This window comes from Conger conger, chromosome 2, assembly GCF_963514075.1.
Source record: "Conger conger chromosome 2, fConCon1.1, whole genome shotgun sequence".
NCBI classification, from domain to species: Eukaryota; Metazoa; Chordata; class Actinopteri; order Anguilliformes; family Congridae; genus Conger; species Conger conger.
Genome location: NC_083761.1, coordinates 47,005,919 through 47,023,157, shown reverse-complemented (window position 1 = coordinate 47,023,157; position 17,239 = coordinate 47,005,919). Strand labels below are relative to the sequence as shown.

Below are 17,239 nucleotides of genomic sequence, written 5' to 3'. Positions count from 1 at the left end.
GCAACTCTTTCCGGAACAATCCCCTCAGGCAAGCATGCATCTTCGCTGTGTTCATGAGAGGTTTGTGAAAGCAAAATGCCATTGGTCTAAAAGGTCAAGCATCCGCAATGGCCTTTGGATCAGAGGCAGGGTATTTTACAGTCTGAAGATTATTAAGCATATTATTGTTGCTATAGTAATGATAAAGTAAATAGTAAGTTCAGTTCAAATAGTAACTGCCTAGTAACTTAATACACAGTAGGACACCATTTGACAAGGTTTATATGACTATGCAGTTCCTTAAAACACAAAACTACCGACTGCATGCAACTGGGTTCACAGACTGTAGAGGGAATATACATTACATAGCATTGACATTAGGTAGATGCACTCAACCACAGCACCTTAAACTTACACTGCAGAGGGGGATCACTGCAGTGTGAGTTTGTAAATGCGCATTTTGTAAAATTCGGGTTTATATGATAGTTATCCTGAGTTAAACTGGTGACCACATGCCAATTTGAAGCCCAGCTTTTACTGAAATTCATCTAGTTGAGAATTTCACTAATTTCCCACGTCTATGCCAGATTGTAGCACAACTGAGAATCTGGCTGCCAGTAACATACACACACACACACACACACACTCGCAGCTCAGAGAGAATCAGACTGGAGCCTTACATTTGCTGTTTGGGTATCTTGCTATGGAGGTGAGCAAGTAATCATCAAAACTTCTACCAAATTTCCGATGTCAAGAGAGATAGCTAATTTAATTTCCTCTGTCCGATTACAATCACAGCCCATCATCATTTCGAACTTTGGTAACGTCGTTTCGCTACCTGCCCTGTATTCCCACAGCTTAGCTTCAGTCAGCTGACTTGGCTAGTTATTTCGTCTGAAAAACATGTTCCTCCCTGCAGAGCTAGATTTTTCTCTTACATCAGTCTTAGCCCACGCAGTCCCTTATACAATGATGCTTGCGTAGCCCCTATGGTACAGTGAAAAGCAGCACACTAAAATATTTGTGTAACGAGCCGGATTTGCATTACTGCTGATTGGTCAAAAAACTACGATGTCAGAAACATGGTCTTCAACCACCAATCCAGAATCCTCCAGTAGCAAGCAGTAAAATAGCTTTTTTACTTTTACGATAACGTACTCTTATCGAAATCGTGCTTCATACCATAGCATTGATTTATTTTCTTTGGTTATTTATTATATTTATATTACAAGTAATGATTTCGACTGCACCGATGTGTGTACAGATAAAACTACTGAAGCATCCAACTCCCTGGAGTTAGCATTCTCACGAGACAGATGAGTCAATTTATGGATTCCATGCCAGTCTCAAAAAATGTCTCCTTGTGTGTTCTTGTACAGAAACAACATGGTATTTAGAATCAATGTTATTATTTTATATTTAGGTAAATAAGGGGTTCCACACGCCCTCCAGCCAGCACGCTAACTATTCGCTGCTCTGCACCGTGTAATCTTCAGTGACATTGCGCGAAAACACAAGCTAAAAACATCCACATGCCTGCATTTCCAAAACTGCATTCAGATTAAATCAAGTAATTAAAGTAAGCAACGAACAACACCAGGATTCATCAGCTTGCCCATGTGAAACTAAATGAGACAGATTGACTCTTTCTTTCCGCTATCCTTGCCAAGGCCTGAATATGCTAAATGCTTCGCTTCAGTACTACTGAACAGTTTGAAGTTACAAAGGCAGTGGTGCCTGGAATGGCAATGACAATGTCCTTTCCTGCATTCTGTCAACTCTGTCACAAGTCCCTCACCACCTCCACAACAATATTCAATAAGCCAGTCAATGTTACACTGTGTCAGGTAAACTGAAATTCACTGAATGTCATACAGTAAGATACATGACTGTGCAGTAGCTGAGGAGTATTGAATGTCCATGTCTATCTTTTCTAAATATATTTTCTTTATTTTAGTAAGATGACTGTACAATACTTGTAGTTGTTTGGTGCATTTGTTTTTATGGCTCTTAAGCATGTGTTTTTGTTTAGCCAGGTCTTCCCTGAAAGAGATATGCAATATCAGTGCAAACCCAAGTTCAAAAGTGAACACAATTTAGAAACGTCTTTCTGAACTCAGCTGGTAAGGGGTGGTTTTACAGGTGCATACACAGTGCGCTCAAGAATTATTGGCACCCTTGATAAATATGCAGGAAAAAGTGCTGCCAACTACAAATATAGTAGTTCTGAGTAATAATAATTATTAGTATGTCTTACATTTTTAAAATAAACAGTATTTCCCCAAAAAACAGGTTTCACAATTATCGGCACCCCTGGTTTAATACTTTGCGCAAACACCCCTTGTAAAGAGGATAGCCCTGAGTCTTTTCCTATATTTGATAACATTATTTGATAACACATTTGGATGGACTTTTGACCATTCCTCCATGCAGAACTTTTCAGAATCATTCATATCCTTGGGATACCCCCCCCCCCCCCACCCTTCAGTACAGACCACAGGTTTTTCATGGGATTTAAGTCTGGAGACTGAGAGGGCCACTGCAGAATATGGTTGTTGTTTTTGCTAAACCATCTCTGTGTGGATTTTGATCTATGCTTGGAGTCATTGTCCTGCTGGGAAATCGACCTATGACCAAGACTCTGCTTCCTAGCAGAGGCAGATCTTCTTCTATGATTTCCTAGTACTTTGATAAATTCATTGTGCCGCTGATCTTAAATAGTGCCCCTGGACCACTGGCAGCAAAATATCTCCAAAACATCAATGACCCACTGCCAGTATTGACATTAGGTATGAGGTGTTTCTCCTTGTATGCATTCCATTTTGCCCCCAAACATGTTGATGGTATGTATGGCCGCAACGTTCAATTTTGGTATCATCTAACCATAGCTCTCTCTTCCAGTCATAATTCCAATTTGGAAAACTCGGTTTTGCAAAACTTGGTTTTGTTTATTGGGCTGAGTAAGGGCTGTCTTCGTGCTGCTCTTCCAAAGAGTTTGCTGGTATGGAGGTGCTATTTTTTAGACTTGGTGACCCCAAGACACAACCAATCTCTAATTCTTAAACTGCGATCATTGGGTTACTTCTGGCTTCCCTCACCATATTCCTAACTGTCTGTGGGGATAATATGCACTTGCATCTTCCTGGCAAGTTTGCAACCATTCCATATGTTTTACACCTTTTTACTATTGCTATTGTGCTAAGTGGTTTGTATATTTTATGTATTTTTTATTACCCATTACCCAACTTGTGATGGTCAATTACCCTCTGAATCTTCTGAAGTGACAGGTCTTTGGCTTTTCCCATGCTGATGGTTGACAATGGGATTTTGCATGCTTGTTGCCTCATTTTTATACTCAGGAAGCAAGTTAAAGTAAGTAACTCTGTTTTGCCCATTTGTCTTTGTTTGATTCTATTTGCAATAATTGCTAGGGGTGCCAATTGTTTTCCAGAAAAAAATGAGATTACTAAATAAAAAACATTGAAATAAGAGAGTAAATGTATGGAAAAAGAATATTGTATTGTATTTCCCTCATAGGTTTGAACATAGAATATAGATCATTATCCATGTTGTTTATTATACGCAGTTTTTTTCTCCATTTTTATTAAGGGTGCCAAACATTTGGAGCCCACTGTGGATAGATACAGGGTAGAGCTATAACAACATGACTATTCCCGGTTACACCAGAGATGTGTGGTAGATATGGAACAGATATTTGCTACATGAGTGAGTGTACACCCCTGAAAATACTGCAGATATGTAATAGGTATGTGATAGATGTAGTGTGTGTACACCCTTGAAATGATCACGAATGTATGATATGAACAATATGTGTAGTGAGTGCACACCCCCATGTGCAGTAGATATGTACAAGATGTGGAGAGGGTATACACCTCTGAAATCTGTAGAAGACCAGGAGTGTGGGTATACAGCTCAGAAAATGAAATAATTAAATAATCACAAATGTGCAGTTGATATGTAAAATTTTTTACATTATTGGTATTTGGCAGACACTCTTATCCAGAGTGACGTACAGTTGATTAGACTAAACAGGAGACAATCCTCCCCTGGAGCAGTGCAGGGTTGGGGGCCTTGCTCAAGGGCCCAACGGCTGTGCGGATCTTATTGTGGCTACACCAGGATTGGAACCACCAACCTTGTGTGTCCCAGTCATTTACCTTAACCACTACGCTACAGGCCGCCCGCTGTCCAGGAAATATAATGTGTAGTGGATGTACACCCCTGAAATAATCACAAATGTGCAGTTGTTATGTACCGGGGTTGTTCCTGCATAGAGAATTCTGAGACGGCCACCTCGATCAAATTTTGCTGCTACAGCTACTAAGCTACAGCAGCGTTATTTGATACAGAGCGCATAATAAGATGTCACCCTGAGTTTGCTGCATTCGGGCAGGTAAATGTTGAGGTCTTTTGCACCCAAGCATGTCCAATTAATTTTTTTTTTTAATTGGCCTGTTAGTATATAAAAATAAAAAAATTGCAGGGAGGAGCAGGTGAAAAGACAGCGGGAGGACAGTCATCAGCTGAACGTTACTGACCGTTAAAAAGTATAAGTCGCATGACTAACAAGAAGTAAATGTAAATTTGATCACTTGATCATGATTAAATAACCACCTCATCTTGAGCCAGCAAAATGTGGAGTGTGTACAACCCTGAAATTGTCACAAATGTGTAATAGATATGCACACGTCTGTTACAGTTCAATTAATGCTGGACATTTTACAGCGTACCACTTGGGAAAGACCTTTACTTCCACAGAAAATGTAGCTAATCTGCAAATACAAATTTAATTTGTACATAGCATTCATTTAACTGCTTAAATAGCCACATAGCGGCTATTTGACTCTTGGCATGCCTGTGAACATACGGGAAATGCCCTCTGGGCGTGCTTGCTACCCTTGTGTATGTTCTGGGAAAGCCCCGATACAGTGTCTTTAGGGGTTTCTCACAGTGCTTCCCGTTCTTCAGTGCCTGGCTACACCCGCATGCCCCGGGGGCTGCTCATTTCCAGAGAGGACTACAAAATTCAATTAAACATACACAAAAAGATTTTCTTAATGGCAGGCTTGCCTTCTTCAAGTGAATAAATCCTGAAGGACGTGAATCTGAATTTAGTTTGATTATCTCGTTTCCCGGATGTTTTGGCTCTGGGGAGGCACGCGGCAATGCCAAAGAGGCCAGTGCAGACGCGGTGCTGTGTAGATGAGTGTTGTTGTCCTTCCCTCAATCTTATGTACATGGTCAGGGTAACCTATGACTACTGTGGGAAACTTAAGAGGAACAAGTTTTAGTGTATATAGTCTGAAACAAACCTGTTATGTAATTGGTAGATACTAATTTAGTAGTATAAGACATCTGGCAAATTGTAGATATGAATCTCAAAGTAGGGGGTGTTTCTTTATAACATGCAAACACTTCCCGAAGGCATTAATAGCAGACTGAGCAAAGAGCTAAGGCATTTAATCCCTCATTTGTATCGCTTCCATATTAGTCTAAACTGTATTCATTACTGTTCCTTCAAATATGTCCAAGAATATAAAGAGAGCAGAGTATAAAAGCAACAAGTCACCTCGGCCGTGGGTGGCTGCCAAGGAAATAAACAGCGTTTACGATAAGAGCAAGAATTTGGGAAAGGAGGGGGGGGGTGGTGTATGAGACTAACAGAGGGAACAGAAAATGAAAAACACAAGACACAGCCAAGGAACAAGGACAGGGAAACAGAAAGCAGGACACAGTATAGAAGGCGGAAAGTTGGAGGACTGCATCCCTAATCAAGAGTGGGGCAAGGAATCATGGGACAAAATGATTTGTTGACCCTCGGCTGCAAAGGCAACCATGTTATCTTACCGCAGGCTATTGTAACATTGCCTCTCCTGTAAGTCCCAGGCCCCACACGTGAGAGAGGCTGAGTCCAGGGAAAGGGGCACTCGGGCGGGACGGGGAGCCTACCTGCCGGACGAAGCTGTTGGAGGTGGTGTCGGAGGAGGTGCTGCCGTCGGAGCGTTTGAAGCGGCTCTTCCGCTTGGCGTACTTGCCCTGCGGAGAGGAGAGACATATGGCAATGAGGGGGGAGGAGCCTGAGAGGAGACGGGAGGGCCGGCAGAGAGCCAGAGCGCAGAGAGGAGGCGAACGCACACTTCTCACAGACACCCGCCAAACCCAAACAGGCTTGACCCTTCAGATGCATAATAAGCATTCAGAAACCAAAGCAGAAGAGGATAGGTGGTGCAGGGTGAGCTAGCAGCACTGATATTTATGGCTAAGAGCACGCCGGTGTAACGTTCAATTCTCCTCAGCATGTCATTTTTCCAGGTAAAAATACCATTTATTAAAAGTCTGCGCTGTGACCACATATGAATTGTTCGATTACAAACAGAGAAAGTAAAATATTAAATCAGAAAAAGACATAACGGTATGACCCCAAATTTTGAATGGTGTGTTTTATCTACTCAATTAGATTTATGTATGTACAAACATAATTTACTTGGAAGTGTCGTATAAACAAAACCCACTGAGTACCAAAGCTAAATATTTCTAGAAAGGTTGATTAACGATGTAACTTCAACATATCCAAAGCAGAAGGTTGGGGTAATTTTGGACATTGGTTTACGTGCAGGTCTAAATGTGGCAAAAATTGCCAAATAGAATTTTCCATTAATGTTATTAGTAAAATGTTTATCTTTATTCATTCATTATCCTAACCCGCTTATCCTGAACAGGGTCGCAGGGGGGCTGGAGCCTATCCTAGCATACATTGCGCAAAAGGCAGGAATACACCCTGGACAGGTCGCCAGTCCATCGCTGGGTACACACACCATTTATTCACACACTCATACCCGTGGGCAATTTAGACTCTCCAATCAGCCTAACCTGCATGTCTTTGGACTGTGGGAGGAAACCCACGCAGACACGGGGAGAACATGCAAACTCCGCACAGAGGCCCCGGCCAACGGGGATTTGAACCCAGGACCTCCTTGCTGTGAGGCAGCAGTGCTACCCACTGCACCATCCGTGCCGCCATGTTTATCTTTACACAATGAAAAAATACTCTCAGATGACTCTCACTAACAAACAAAATGGCACTGAAAAAAGTTATCTGGAGATATGACCCCCCTCCCCCAGTGAAAAAAGACGAATGTTTAAGACCAAATATCTCCAAAATGAAAGTAGATATATGTTCCTACATGATGCCACATATGAATTCTACATACAAAATTACCTCTAGATACCTCATAAACTTTCAAAGATTAAGGGCTTTTCCTTACAAAGGTACCCTTAAAACCTGTATTAAACATACTCAAGGATGTCAAAAATGGATAGTACATTTCTTTTACAAAAGTTTCTACACTCCTTTTACACTCCAATGACAGAGCACCCCCAGCAGGTCACTGAGAGACATGTCGGATGGTTGGTATGGGATGAGATGCCATACTGCACAAAGAGTGGTAACAGTCTTTCTGCGCGCGCATGCACACACACACACACACACACACACACACACAGGCATTCTGCATTAGCCTAGCATTTCAGTTGTATTACACCATTACAGATGACACAGCCAAAGCAAACCAATAGCCTACTGAAAATAATCCATACAATATACAGTAAAGACAATTTGTTCTTTGTATTATAGGATCCTGTCTAACTGCCATTTTGAAAGCAGGAAGATGTGAAATTCTATGTGAGCTTCGTCAACTGCATCTTCCTGCATCTAAAGCACAGGTGCTAAGCAGGCTTTTAGCCAACTTGTTTCTGAGACTGTATTAATGACTTGTCGTGGTCTGGAATGCTGTGATCGGATTGGTCAGATCCTGGCAAATGGCTTGCTTGGCCCAAACAGGGCCCTCCATTAAATTAAGGCCCCACTGTGGCCACGTTGCCATGGAGACGCACTGTCCGCTAATTACATTTGGTGCCGTCAGGACCCTGATGGATAAGATGATCCTTCCTCATGTTGGCTTTATATGATCAGACAGTAGGCCACACTAATGCCAGGGCCACGCCAGTGTCATCCTCTGCGCATATTACACCCACATACACACAAACACATACAATACATGAACAAACACATGCACAAACACACACCCACACACAAATAGATGCACAAATACAAACTAGCAAATACATACACATGCACAAAACACACAGAAATACATACAAAAACACAGACAATACATGAAGAAACACATGCACAAACACACACCCACATACACACAAATACATGAACAACTGACAAATGCATACACATGCACAAAACACACAACTGCATACACAAACACATACAATACATGAACAAACACATGCACAAACGCACACCCACACACACACAAATACATAAACAAACACAAACTGACAAATGCATACACTTGCACAAAACACACAACTACATACACATGCACAAAACACACAACTACACACACAAACGCATACAATACATGAACAAACACATGCACAAACACACACCCACACACAAATGCATGCACAAACATAAACTCACAAATACACATATCAGGGATGCACAACTCCGGCCCTTGAGGGTTGGTCTGCGTACTGATTTTTATTCCAACCAATTGCCTTGTTTTTAATTTGCTGACAGCTCTATAAATTACCCTGGTTCAAGCCTGTACTTGAGCACAGTAAAATCATGATGTTACACTTGCAGTCCACAGCTGTAGCCGGTACTGATACACATGCCAGATAAGATATGATTGAGTCAATTAAATCATTAAGACCAGAAGTCGTATCCTGAAATGGATCGACCCATGTTGTGACATACATAAACCCGCACATGCACAAAGCACACAGAAATACAAACACAAACACACAAATACACACACCCACATGCAAATACATGTACACACACACACACACACAAATCAGGTACAAACACAAAGCCACAAGAACACTGACACTGTCTAGTTTATGTAGTTTATTCATTCCATCAGAAATCAATTCCATCAATGAATGTGGTTTGATTAACCAGAATGACCTACCATTCAGGAAACAGGGTCGCAAAGTTGACCCATATTGGACCCTACCTAAAAACACAGATACATTCTTCAAAATAAACATAACGGTATGGTTCCCTTATTATTGGAAAGCTTACAAACAAGGGTATACACAATCACAATACTTTTGGTCCAAAATAAACAAATGGTCCTTAAACAAAAGAATGTGTAAACTCCAATTTCTTTCATTATTTAATATGTTATAGGGTAGACCCTTCTTTACATCTCCTTAACTTTTCATGTTTTGCGTGTTTGGTTGAGCAACAGCTGACTTCTGAGTATATGGTGGGTAGGTCCTCTAACACACATATCCTTAATGTTGCCTATGCTTTTTCTTTTTCATCTCAAATATTACTTCAGTTTTCCCATTTGTTTATCATCACATTACTGAGATACAGACATTTTAAATGAAATTACATATTAAGGAAGCCCAAGTCAAAAAAAAAATGTATGTAGCGCAAAGTCATGTGAAGGTGTGAAGATCTTTCATTTCTATTTTCAAGCCACAGGTCAAGAGCTGACGATGATTTGCCGATGGGCCATTCCATGTCAACTACAGGAGGCCGCACCACAGCACTCTTTCTGTGTATTGGTAGACAATCATTAGATGTAAAATTCCTTGTCACCTCAGAAAACATCATCTACTTCACTCAAGTTTTCAAGATATTGCACTTTTTTTTCCACCAGGGACCAAAGGTATGTTTTCTATCTCCAAATGAAAACATACCTTTAGTGTATGTCTGTATGCATGTATGTACAAATAAAAATGCTTACTTTTGGAAATACTTACTTTTACCCCTCAAAATTGGTCAAAGTGCATTTTTAGGGCCAAACATCTCATGAATGACAGTAGATGTGTTTTCTGACCCCGATGAATATTAATTCTACAAATTACTTCTAGATACAAATTGTCACAGATAAAGGCCTTTTCCTTACAAAGTTATGGACCTGTAATAATCACATTTTGTGCCACAATGTGTTTTTCATTGAGATAAATTCAAATGGCTCTACAGGCAAAAGAAAACAGAGAATTAAGCTCAAATTTTCCCCTGCTTAACTCCCAGTCTTATTCAGGCATTAAACTGGGTGTGCTCCCTCCAGTGGGGCATTTCTCACTGGACCATCCGGATCAGAAAGGGCCCGTCTCAAAGGTTCTGAAAGGCGCTCTCTTTAAACACAAGCTGAAACGGAATTTGAAGCAGCACTAGCTTCCGCGAGATGATGCATACACTAGTGAAGCAGATCTTTCGGGGGAATTTTTGAAGCTTGGGGAGTCGATATGACTGACGTAAAATGAGGAGGGGGACGTCAAATGAGGATGCGCACCCCTGCGTGAAAAGTATATTGACTGGAGGGGAAACAGAAAATTGATCGACAATTTTGATGGATACACATGTCCACAGGTACTCAGTGACATAAAATCAAGTTCAAATCGTTTTTCAGGAAGTGGATGGAAAAAGTGAATTTGGTGAGAAAATACATGAAGTGTACACTCAGTGATCACTTTATTAGGTAGACCTGTGCACCAGCTTGTTATTGCAAATATTTAATCAGCCAATCATGTCACAGCAACTGAAGGCATAAAAGCATGCAAACATGGTCAAGAGATTCAGCTGTTTGTCAGACCAAATGTTAGAATAGGGAAGAAATTCTAAAATGAGTGACTTCGACCTAAGTGACTTCGACCATGGAATGATTGTTGGTGCCAGACAGGGTGGTTTGAGTATCTCAGGAATTGCTGATCTCCTGCGATTTTCACAAACAACAGTCGAGAGTTTGCAGAGAATGGTGCAAAAAACAAAAAACATCCAGTGAGCAGCAGTTCTATGGGCAAAAACGTGCTGTTAATGAGAGAGGTCAGAGGAGAAGGGCCAGACTGGTCAAAGCCAACAGGAAGGTGACAGTAACGAAAAACCACGTATGACAAGAGTGGTAAGCAGAAGAGCATCTCTGAACACACGATGCGTCAAACCTTTAAGTGGCTACAGCAGCAGAAGACTTAATAAGTCTAAAAAGTCTAATAAATACCTAATAAAGTCCTCACTGAGTGTATATTAAAATTGTAATATTAAGACATGCTCATATGGCTTTAAAGAATTGGCAAAATTTTGGGAAAAGTTCATGTTGATTTCAGCTCGTCTTTAAGTTTGGTCCCTTGCACTCTCTCTCACACTCTCTGTGTGTGTATCTCTACCGGTCTCTCGGTCTGACACGGTCTGCCTCCGTGTGTCTTTTGGTCTCTCTGCCTTGGTGTCTCTCTCTGTGTCTCTCTGACTTTTATTGTTGAATCATTGAGACAGAGCTTTACTGAGCAGTCCCCTTTCCACATCTCACCCATCTCCCTCCGCCTCTCTCATCCCTCCCTGAGGGAGCCTATTTAGCTCTGGCAGAAAGCCAGATTGCTCTCAGCAGCTAACCTCACAGTTCACAGGTACATCAGAGAAAGCTGGCAGAAAAAATAATTGACACCCCCCAATTCCCCCTACTCCCCCTACTCCCTTTTTTTAACACTAGAAAGGCCAGGGGCGAAGTCATCGGCCATTTAGACTAAAAGCTAAAACTTTGATTAAAATTACTCCGACCCTGTAACTGCAATACACTCCTTCCATGACTTTTAATAAATATTTGGGCTTAAAATAACTGCCTATTTTTAAATTGTAATTTACTCAGTAATAAATGTTATTTGTGCCATTTTCTTCGTCCTTCCCCAGACAATAGGCATAAGGTGCTGATACCCAGGTTGAACGCTCACTCCAACGCTTTGAAATGATACATCTCAAATCATTTTCCACATATAATCATACAAAATGAATCCATTGCAATCATGTGATGAAGTTGATAAAGACAGGGGTGGGGATGCATACATGTAGTAGTTATAGAAATGATTTAGCTTTTTGTCTTGTTTCACATATTTAGAGCTTTTACCAGTGTGCCTGTAATAGTCCAATGCCTTTTCCCTTAGCCTATATAACCAAACCGCTATAATTTAGAAATACAAATGTCGAAATTGATTCAGCTTGATATTTTCAAGAAAATATTTTTGCAACATATGGTTTTATCATCTATATAAAATTAGATCGCTGTAGGTGCAGAAATCAATGCTGTAATGTTGGCCAAGACAGGCACTGCTGGGTACCAGTAATAGGAAGTAAAAAAAACATGGCCGTTCCAGTGTTAGCTAGTAGTTGAACTTTTTCTTGGCCAATCCAGTTTGCTTTGAACATAATAAAATAAATAAGTAGTATTTGCACTGCAGGGTTAAGGGCCTGGCTCAAGGGCCAAGGGCCTTGCTCAAGGGCCCATAGCTGTCTGGATCTTATTGCGGTGACACCAAGGCTTTAACCACCTACTTCCGGGTCCCAGTCATGTACCTTAACCACTAGGCTACAACACACCCTTAGACACACCAGGAAAGCTAAAAAACAAAAGAATAAACTGGGCTGACAGAGAGTCTCTGGGGAGAGTCATCAGCGAGCGGCGAAATTTGCAGAATCACCAAGGTGGTGGCCTTGTGGCTGAAAATCAGCCTCTCGAAAAGCAAAGTGGCTCATTAAACAGGATCCTTTGCTTCATCAGTGGTGCAAATGACAGACCCCAATTCACATGAGCATTTCCACATAAGCACCAATCGGCACTCTTCTCAGTGAGCGCAAGAAGCTGCTATAAGACATGCCGGAAAAAAAAACAACAAACACCCGCTAGAGAAATGGGAAAATGTTAGATAAGATCATTTGTATTCTGTACTTGTGTCCAGTTTCTCCAGTGATTGGCCGACAAGGGTTTCCAGTCTGTGGTTTTGTGCATTTGGGCCAATGACACTAGTGATGTTTGATGTCTGCAGAAGAGTCAGGCGTAAAACATAAAATTGTACACGGCGTAAACAATATAAGGATCACTGCAGCGGGGCTGCTGGGTGGTAATCCGCTTATAAGTCCATAAGTATTTGGACAGTGACACAATGTTGTTGGTGTTTCTGCTCTGTACACCAGCAAACAAACAGTTGAAATAAAACAATAACTATGTGGTTCAAGTGCAGACTTTCAGCATTAATTTGGGGGCTTTTACATCCATATAGTGTGTAGGAATTACAGCCATTTTTGTACCAGCAGCTCAGCTGGGTGTGTCTTAGGGATGGTTGATCATCGGGCACCTGCTAGTTTGTCTGTTGAGCTGTACTTGAAGTGTTTTCCTATGACACGTCTATACGGGCCCAAATTTCAAACAGCGACATGATAACAAGAGATGGCTGATATCACATGATATGGAGGAGGGCACTTAGGTGCACTATCCAAAATCAACTACAGAGGCTGCTATGAGTGTTGCAGTTTGAGCATAAGTGGGCATTGCGAAATTGAGTAGAAAAGAGGGCGGAAGCATTTAAAAAGCATCACCGCATTTGCACATTTTTCTCCATGGCCATATTTTTTTAAAAGGTGAAAGTAGATGCCACAGCTAATTACATATTATTGTGGCTACACTGGGGATTGAACCACCAACCTTGCGGGTCCCAGGCATGTACCTTAACCACAACTACTCTACAGTCTGCCCCACTATCATTTAGGCATTGGACTTTGGTTCGATGCACGACTGGGTTTTGTGCCATGGTCCACGGTTCATGTTCCAGAGCTCCAGAAGGCACAGCTTGGAAAAGGGTTGTCATGGTGAATCCTCAGCAGTACATGGGGATTGACATAAACAGGGTACAATTGGCCACCAAATTGTGAGAAAACTTTAATCAAAATCTGAAACAAAAATAAGAAAAAAGGAGAAGGCACTTTTCACAGGGAGTCTTCTCTTATAAATTTTTTCAAACCACAGCATATGATGTTCCCACAACTGTGACCAATAGCAGGTTCTCATTGGCCAGGTCTTCAGTCATATGACCAGGGGGACTGAGGAGGTGTGAATGGGGGGAAGCTCTTGTAGCAGAATACTGGAGAGGTTAATTACAGGTGCCTCAACAAGTCCAAAATATGCCAATATAACACCACAGGAGGCTTGTGGACTTAATATACATTATTGATCAGCTCCCCGCACAGGCCCATCTGTCTCGAACCGTTCAGCATTAATGTAAAAAGATCAAATCAATTTCAAAAAGCACTCCGGAACCGCATTTAAATGTCTGGTTTTGTTTTGCTCTTAGATTAGGTGGTTTCCAAGGAGGAGACTGTGAGTGTATGTGTGTATGTGTGTGGTGTACATGCATGGAGCTTAATTTCTGTCCTTTTCAGGATTACGTTTTAACACCTTGTGAATCAGATGGAAAAAACACAAAAGAAAAACAGACTATGTAAAGAATGATTATTTGATCAGGACCAAAGCCCTTCATGGATAACGGGAAAAAAATGTCTAACTTCTACTTGGCTATCTGTGGTGTGTGCACTTTATAAACATCGAAGTGTTAACACAACTATGCGCAGAGGAATCAAAATCATCCCCACAGCTGACTTACAGTAATGTACGCTAAACATAGCTGGCATGTGAACAATGTTTCTACACTGTTTTGCTTTTCACTGACACACAGTGTGAATGTTAACCAGGGCGGAAATACAGATACAACAGTGATCTCTGATACAGTAGCTTATTATTATTATTATTATTATTATTATTATTATTATTATTATACACAAATACTTTAGAATTTAGTGCAGGACAGAAATGCAACAGAAATGTATATCCAGGGTGAGTGACTACACAGCAGGTCCACTCTTAAACTCTGATTGAGTACATTCCCTGGTGTAAAATCCAGCTATGTTCAGCTTGTAATACCAGCTACGAGTGGTTTCCAAACATGCAGCTAGCTGTAGTTTGAGCTGGTCAAACCATGTTGAGCATTAGCTGGTCTAACCGATCAACCAGCTACCAGCCGTTTCAAAACCTAGCTTGAGCTGCTTTATTCAGCAGGGTTTAATTCAGATTTTACCCATCTTGTTCCCTGTACTCTGTTAAGAGTTAAATGAACACTGAAGATTTTCTGTGTACTTCAGGCAGAATGATTTACAGGTACGTTTTGTCAGTTGAATGCGTCACTGTGCCCACTGCGTTAGCTAACACCACTGACTTGGGCCCATATCTGACCTGGACTTACTTTCAACACTATGGATACAATGAATGAGAGCGTTTCGTGACTTTCGGTCAGGTTTTCCAGCTATTGCCTGGATCTGAACAGTACGCGGCCATCTCAACATCCTGTTGTGGGTATACCGCAAAAAACACGACCCTGCTTCAAGTTAAATTGCGGGTTAAAGTAAAACAATATGTACTCTAGAATAATATTTTACCCTAAACCTTTAGATTCATACATTTCAAAGAGCACACATTGTATTTTCACATGACTGAATGCGAGGTGATGCCGTTATGTTTTTGACAAACCATGTAGGCCTACTTTTTTAAACGTTAGCTGGAATCGGAAAGGACTCTTCAAAGCAAAAGGGAAAAAAGCGACACAAAACAAACAGGCGTAACTGGGTGAGCTACGTCCCAGCTGTCAACTGTGCGATGCGTTCAGGCCACTCCTATATCCCATATTCCAAAATACACAACGGAATTTCCATAAATAACACTTACAAACACTTACAAATCACAATAATATGCTTTTCCTTACTAATACAATTGGAAATTTGTGTTATCGTAATAAGAAATAAACTTTATGCCAAATAGCGTTAGCGTACTGGAAGAAGGAGAGGACTACGTAAAAATATTACGTTAACGTTATTTACTCGCCTAAAACATAAGGCTAATAGGCACACGATGAAAATCATCCAGAATGTTAGAACAATTATGAGAAAAAATGGTTTTCTGTAGGCTATCATCGCCCTGATTACCCAGAGATGTAGATCACGGTGGTCATTTGAACATTTTTAGTAGCCAAATCCTGAAACGCGCCTTTCCCGTTAGTTGGTTTTCAGAAATTATCGAAGAACCAATGGCAACCATTTCTTTCAACTGTTTTTTTTAGTCTGTTTTCAGATTACTCTCCTTTTCGTAATCAATACCTGGCGAACGAGGTAAATTGATATACTTGAAAAATCAACAAGCTGGCTACCACGGACCATCAGTCCATATTTCAGAACGCACAATTCTAATTGCCCATTTTCTTTACACTGGAGAACTAATTTTCCTTTACGATTTTGTATTGTGGACATATATTATGTAATTTCCTTACCTGTGAAGTAGGATTATCAAAAATGTCCATTTGGATCTCCTGGGTCGAAGTAGAAGGCGTCCTGGACATAGTACTTTTCTGTACCATTGATTTTCCTTAAAGCCAAATGATTACTTTCTATATATATTTCTGCTCTCAACGTATGCCATTGAGGATAAACTATAGATGTTCTTTTCCAGTGCTCTGTCCTTTGCGCCCACCCTGATCAGTCACCTCTCCGTTCCTCAAGCGCAGACAATGAGCTCGCGATTCCAGCTGCGGAAGGATTAACCCCGCCTCTTTCTCTTGGCTACACCCTTCAAACCCATCACAACGCACCACGCCAAAGCCAATCACGTATTATCTTCATGTAATTGGATGGAATACTTTACTGATTAAAATATTCATATTTGGGAGATTGCCTTGTGAGTTCATTTTCAGTGACCAAATTTACTGTAAGTGATTGACACGTGTCCCTTCCTGGGAAATCATATTAGTAGCCTACTCCATTGTTCGAAGACACGATCTTCACATTCTACAATGCTAAACTCAGCATGGTCTCTAAGATAAATAAAACATGCTTAGGAAATGCGTGATGAGAAAGTTATTACCAGAATATTACCAGAATATTTAACTACAAGTTCTGGAGAGCCGTTCTATTTATTGTTCAATGTTGCTTGAAGTTTTTTTATTCCATAGGTTTAGTGAAGTGGTTGGGCGGTCGAAAATTGAGTCTAGCACACTCGTTCCACACTTTACCTACCTGTGGAGAAACAGTTCTTCAACACCTGAATAAATTATACCAAAACAAGACCATATAACTATATCCAATAATCAATAAAAATCCCAAACTTAGAACAAATAGTAATATTCATATTAGGCTACTGGCTCATACTTCTGGCTACTGTATAATATTTATAATGATTTCTGAAGTAAATAACATTTAATTAGGATTCATTGAGTAAACCAAAGTATATTAACCAACAATAAAATGTACGTTGAATAATACTATATGATTAACAGGTAGTCATTATTGTATGTGCAGCTTCAGCTCTCTTCCAATAGAGGTCTAACATCTATTCTATTA

At 40.7% G+C, this 17,239-nt stretch overlaps 1 protein-coding gene across 2 annotated transcripts in view; it reads right to left on the bottom strand.

The window, feature by feature from the left end:
• LOC133116139 (voltage-dependent L-type calcium channel subunit beta-1-like) overlaps nt 1–16,378 on the bottom strand; it is a 65,563-nt gene extending 49,185 nt beyond the window's left edge. For both annotated transcript variants that reach the window (XM_061225421.1, XM_061225427.1), the window contains exons 1-2: nt 16,174–16,378; nt 5,950–6,036 (exon numbers count right to left, since the gene is read on the bottom strand). In XM_061225421.1, coding sequence (XP_061081405.1) covers nt 5,950–6,036; nt 16,174–16,260 — 174 coding nt within the window. In that variant the 5' untranslated portion in view covers nt 16,261–16,378. The remainder of the gene's footprint in view (nt 1–5,949; nt 6,037–16,173) is intronic.
• Between the last annotated feature and the right edge of the window lie 861 nt (nt 16,379–17,239).